At 36.7% G+C, this 5,582-nt stretch overlaps 2 protein-coding genes across 3 annotated transcripts in view; both read right to left on the bottom strand.

Annotated features, from left to right (window-relative positions):
* The window catches only part of crtc2 (CREB regulated transcription coactivator 2), a 12,497-nt gene extending 11,292 nt beyond the window's left edge, over window positions 1-1,205 (bottom strand). The window contains exon 1 of the mRNA XM_016283284.1: window positions 897-1,205. Coding sequence (XP_016138770.1) covers window positions 897-1,076 — 180 coding nt within the window. The 5' untranslated portion in view covers window positions 1,077-1,205. The remainder of the gene's footprint in view (window positions 1-896) is intronic.
* A 1,185-nt stretch (window positions 1,206-2,390) lies between these two features.
* LOC107593534 (uncharacterized) overlaps window positions 2,391-5,582 on the bottom strand; it is a 5,283-nt gene continuing 2,091 nt past the window's right edge. The window contains exons 2-3 of one of the 2 annotated variants that reach the window (XM_016283286.1): window positions 4,186-4,695; window positions 2,391-2,749 (exon numbers count right to left, since the gene is read on the bottom strand). In XM_016283286.1, the coding sequence (XP_016138772.1) occupies window positions 2,608-2,749; window positions 4,186-4,694 (651 nt within the window). In that variant the 5' untranslated portion in view covers window position 4,695 and the 3' untranslated portion in view covers window positions 2,391-2,607. The remainder of the gene's footprint in view (window positions 2,750-4,185; window positions 4,696-5,582) is intronic. The other variant, XM_016283287.1, reaches the window with a different exon arrangement.

Genomic DNA, 5,582 nt, shown 5'->3' with positions numbered 1-5,582 from the left:
CTGAATCACAAGTCCATATACAGATGGTAAAATACTTCCTAAGTCCTATTTAGTCCCAACACATTTATCATGACCTTCTGATTTTAAAGGGTCTAAAAAACGTATATGAAAGTACATCACGTCTTATAGCTTTTCAAACAGCTGTTGATCGAGTTACATGGCCAATTCAGATGTCTGTGTGCAAGCTCCATAAAACATCATAATTCAGTTACAACTACCATATTTAGTACATAAAATATTTCAAGGGTCTATTGTTATGCATTATGAAGATTGCCGTCTCATAAAAGTCATGATCACGTGTAAACAGGGCCCTGTTTTTAATAAGTAACTGATTGATTTACATTATGCAAGCATTTGAAGTAACATTAGATCAAACCAAGTAAAAGAACAAAGAAATATGCATTTATTTACAGATTATTATTTCTTCTTCCCCACAATTGCCTGATGTTACTTTATTGATTGCAACTTTCTGTTGGATCTTATGAACCAAGTTGGTCCATAGTTGGTTATCCAGTTAAAAATCTGTCCAGGAATAAGATACACATTTTTTATTGTTATTAATATTTTTAAAAAGGCATGCACCTATGCTCATTTAGCTGGGAAAAACGAGGTTAATATGTACCAAGAGAGCCGTTCCCAAACATAACTGTTTAAGTGTTTATAATAGTTTTTTTTAAACTTTCTTATTGGTTTTTTGTTTGTGAAATCGAACTTCCCTGTACCGAAAGCTGTCCAGTTGTCAGGAATCAATAAAACAGATACTAATAAGACAAATAACATTTGAAAGTTGAATCACTTCCTTCCGCTGTAAACACATTATAACGGAATAATCCAGGTCAAATATATGACAACTGTCGTAAATGAGCCCGACGTGTCTTGAACTGAGTTAGACTCACCCTGATGGAAGTAATGTCCATCATAACCTCTCGGAAAGCGGCTGTGTCTTCAGCCTGTCGCTGGTTGTGCAGGGCTATTTTCTCGCTGAATTTACGCGGATTGCAGCTTCCAGGCGCCGGTCCTGCTCCGGGCCCATGTCCGTGCCCTATTTGCCTAAGGCCCGCGCCTGACAAATGCATTATTCCGTCAAATAAGAGAAAGTGAGCTGGCTGACGCGGCCAGAGGCTCGATAAGTGACCCAAGAAAGCAATACTTTTGACAACGGTGAGTAGTGCATTGTGGGTAATGCAGTCCTGAATGCTGTAGTAAATATCGTTGCCAAGCTCATTCGTTATCTGTAATGCGCACACGCCCAACTACTGTCGAGAAGGAAAAAAACAACTCTGGTATTTCGGGAAACGTAGTTTATGCCAATTTAACAACTACAATGCGGACAGTTTGCATTTTTGTCGCCTGACTTTGTCGCATTGAAAATAAATAAATAAACAAACTTTAAAACACTAGCATTGAAATACTTTCATACAGTTGCAATCATTTTAAAAAGTTTATAAATGAAACACATCAAACTTTTTATTAAGTTATGTTACATAAAAATGTTAAAACCTGAACCATATAAAATATTTATTATTTTAATTTTATAATAATTCCCCCATCAAAACACGTTTTTATTGAACAAAATGTATATCATTTTAACATTTTATTATATAATTTAATATTCAGTTATTTTAATTGATGCTCTCTGCAATACAGCAAAAAATGTTCAAATATTGTTTTAGACAACTTCCTCACTAAAACCGTGGATAAAATCATAGGGCATCGTCTTACAAATCAGGACATTTCACCCTAAGAGTTGTACTTTTACACCTCTGTTGTTTTAGAGAGGTAATGTGCATGTTTTACTTAATGTAGTCTGTATGTTTTAGCACCACTTACACTATGTCGTGTGTCAATGTCCAATAGCCGCTGCAGATTCACAACCGAACCACTGTGAGTACTGGAAACCAGGTTATATGGGGTTTTGTCATTCATCATTGGTGTTTTATTACTGCTTGACACCATGATTTGTATGTTTAGGGAAGATCCAAACATGTATACAATTCATTCCATTCAATGTGAAATCAGACCTTGCTCGTATGTCTACAAATTGAAAATGTTTTTCTCATGGTTTAAAATGTATCTTAGAGGTATATTTCATGGCTATGCTTTAACATTTTAACCACTGGGGATAAAAATGCATTTGATTAATACTTGACTCTAGACTGCAGTTGAAGATTTATATAGTGTACTGTATAGTTTTTAAATGCTTGAACAGTCTGAATTTTGTTTTTGAATAAATACTTTTGCTGATTATGTGTTCACTATAATCTTATTTTTAATATGACAATCAGTCAGAATCTATGACATGCAAAACTTTTGAAAGTGAACTGTTGTGTTGTTTTTTTATTACGTGTAATATAATTGTACCTTACATTCGTAGGGAACAGTATATAGTCTGGGGGTATAAAAATAGATTTTATTGCCATTACCGAATATTTATCCCATTTACTTAATGGAGTGGAAAAACAAGAGGAAAATACGCAAAAGAGAAATACAGGGTGCTGTTGGCATGCAGTACATGGTCATACAAGTCTTATGTGTTTGATCAAATGTAATAATAAAACATGCATTATATTATTTTCCACATGTGTAGGTTGTGCTGCTCAAATGAAATTACTGGGGAAGTAGTTTGGCCAATTGAAGCTGCATAGTGTTCAAAGACCTCTCCAGATTGGCAAGATGTTTCTCTAGAAGAGCTGCTACTTGCTCCTTTTTAGCAATGGAGTCTTTCGTGTTGTCAATTTGCTCCTTCAGACTGAGAGAGAGAGAGAGAGAAAGAAAATTGATTCATGTGTTTTAAAATGTACTAATTTTCTGAATTTTGAATTCGAAGAAAACAACCTGTGATGACATTTGCAATCATATGCCGCCTTTCCACTATCTCTGACAGAGTACAACTGTCCGATTCCAGGAAGTACGTTTTCTCAACAGGGAAATTGATTTTTAACAATAACTTATAAACCTTTAAAGATGGTTTATGCTTTTGATGAAGTCATCAGCCTGCATCATTTCAACTTAAACATTAATGGCAGAATTCCTGGTGGCAAAATTACAGTACCCATGTTTCTGCAAGGAAATCTCCACAAATCACGCCATGCAAATTCAGCCAAAGTTACTCTTTAAAAAAATCTTGTTACACGCCAAGACTACTTGTAGATTTGTGAATATATGAATATTTTGCAATAAATGTAAAAAATGTTTCTATATCTGTAATCAGCATTTTAAAATTTGACTTCAAAACAAAAAGTTTATAGTGTTCATTACTCGTAGCTGGTTGGTTTGTCTAATGGCTTAAAACTCTAACAAAGATGATTTTTTTAAATCCTTGGGAAAATTAATTTTGGAAACAAGGCCACTGAACAAGTGGGTATGCACTGCAGTCTATTTTTATTCACTCTATTTGTTGTATTTCATCCTATAGTGGCAGTTGTGCGAAACTTTCAATTTGGTCATTATCTTCCATCATGGTAAAATGAATGTATGAATATAACCACATAAAACAAAAAATATTTGTTGTAGAGTGAGGGGAACTAAATAGGCTGTTTATATTTACCAGTATTTTAATATACATATAAATTACATATATTAATGTAGCCTAATTGTTTGCAATTACAAGGTTAACGGGTGTTTTTGGAGTAAGATCAATTTCTCTTTAGCGAGATTACTTCCTCTTTTTGGCCGGGTTTCGTTTCTCCGTGTCGTAAACTCTAGGGCGAGGCTTCTAAACCAGGGTGTTTTTAGGGGCGTGATATTCAAATGACGATAGTTTTCTGGCGCCACATTTATCAACATGCGATCATGTACGATGAGATTGGCGGCATACTAATGTTTCATAAATCACACGTGAACTCTGTCGTAAGTTGATTTGTGCGCACGGATCTGCGCTCGTTTCTACGTTAGATTGATAAATGAGGCCCATTGTGTCCATAGTTTTAAGTCTAGTCTTAAAGTTCAAATGTTTCAATGCACCCAAAGCTAAAAAAAATTGAGCCTAAAAATTGGGTCTAAAAATTCTGTATATGTTCAGAATTCCACGCAGCTCCCATACTATTCGCCATCAGAAGACAATAACTTCCGGTTAGTCATTTGTTGGAGATAGTAAAAAGGCGACTTCATAGTAAAATTCTGCTGAATATTTTATATCTCAGCCAAACATATCTTCCATGAAAACATTCAAAATTACTCAATTACCTTGAGAAGGTATAATGCTCTTTCCCCTCCTTCCTCTTCTCATCCAAATCCATGAACACCTTCTGCATTGTATCAGCCGTCTGGGCCACAACGAGATGGTCAGCCCGGACGCCCTGCATGTTCTCCCTGGCCTGTTGATCGTAGGACGCACCCCCTTCCTCGAGACCACTAGATGTCGATACGGCCTGCAGTGCCGCCCTGTTCTGCAGCACGAGAATGCGGGACTTCTCAAACTCCTCTGGGCCCGCTATATCATCCCAGCACACAGGGGAGGATGGAGGAAGCCAGAAGCGCTGAGTGCAGTTGGCTGGCCTGCCAGGCGTCTCTCTGACAAATGGACTATCAGCTGGAAAGCTGTTTAGGAGTTCGTGTAATCCAGAACCCCAGTTCCAGTCCGAATCCTCCAGCTCAATCTCCGTCACTACGCTGCCCGCTGGGTACCAGACAAACAGCAGGAAAAGGCACCAGGACAAACAATTCCTTCTCATTCTGTTCTGGAGCAACAGCATACTGGTGATATTGGACAAACAGTAAACAGTATTGAAAGAATTAAGTGTCCTTGCACTGTGTGAGCTTAGTGTGTCAAACCCACATTCCTGACTTTGTAAGCATATGATGCATATAAAAGGATCTTTGAAAAAATTATAAACTAGGCCTACATGTTGGGGTCGGTGCCAATAGCATTGCTGGCCGACATATAGTGTCATTGTCTTATATCTAAATAAAAAGGCAAAAAAACAAATCTTTTAAAAAAACACAAAAAACCTACATTTTGGGGTTACACGACATTCTTAATGTTATATTAATATTTTTTTTAGCATGCTGAATTATGAGAGGGCTGCACATTTATTAAAAACAGCATTTTCACAGATTAAAAAGTATGACATTTGTTAGTTTATGAAACATTTAGTCTCAAATTATTTGTATGTATAAAGTAGTAGTTCTCAAGTGGCCTCAGCAAACTGTCTTCAAAATAAATATATATCTTTTTCAGTTTAGTAATTTTAAAGGGGTCATATGATGCGATTTCAATTTGTCCTTTCTCTTTGGAGTGTTACAAGCTCTTGGTGCATAAAGAAGATCTGTAAAGTTGCAAAGACTAAAGTCTCAAATCCAAAGAGATATTCTTTATAAAAGTTAAGAGTCAACCACGCCTACCTAAAACAGCTTGTTCTAACACGCCCCCATGTCTACGTCACTATGTGGGAAGATCTGCATAACGCCACCCAAAGGTTCATGCAAAGAAAGAAGCCGTAACTTTTATTCTCGCTGTAGTATTGTTGTTGCCGCTGCCGCAATGTTGTGAAGGCGCTGTGTGTTTTGTTGTGAAAGCGAAACTACTTTGTTTGGTCTTCCAAAAGAGGACGATATCTGCTTCGTCATGCCTGGAGCTGATC

The sequence above is a fragment of the Sinocyclocheilus grahami genome, unplaced genomic scaffold (assembly GCF_001515645.1).
Source record: "Sinocyclocheilus grahami isolate Dianchi unplaced genomic scaffold, SAMN03320097.WGS_v1.1 scaffold173.1, whole genome shotgun sequence".
Taxonomy (NCBI): Eukaryota; Metazoa; Chordata; class Actinopteri; order Cypriniformes; family Cyprinidae; genus Sinocyclocheilus; species Sinocyclocheilus grahami.
This window is presented reverse-complemented; position numbering and strand designations above follow the sequence as displayed.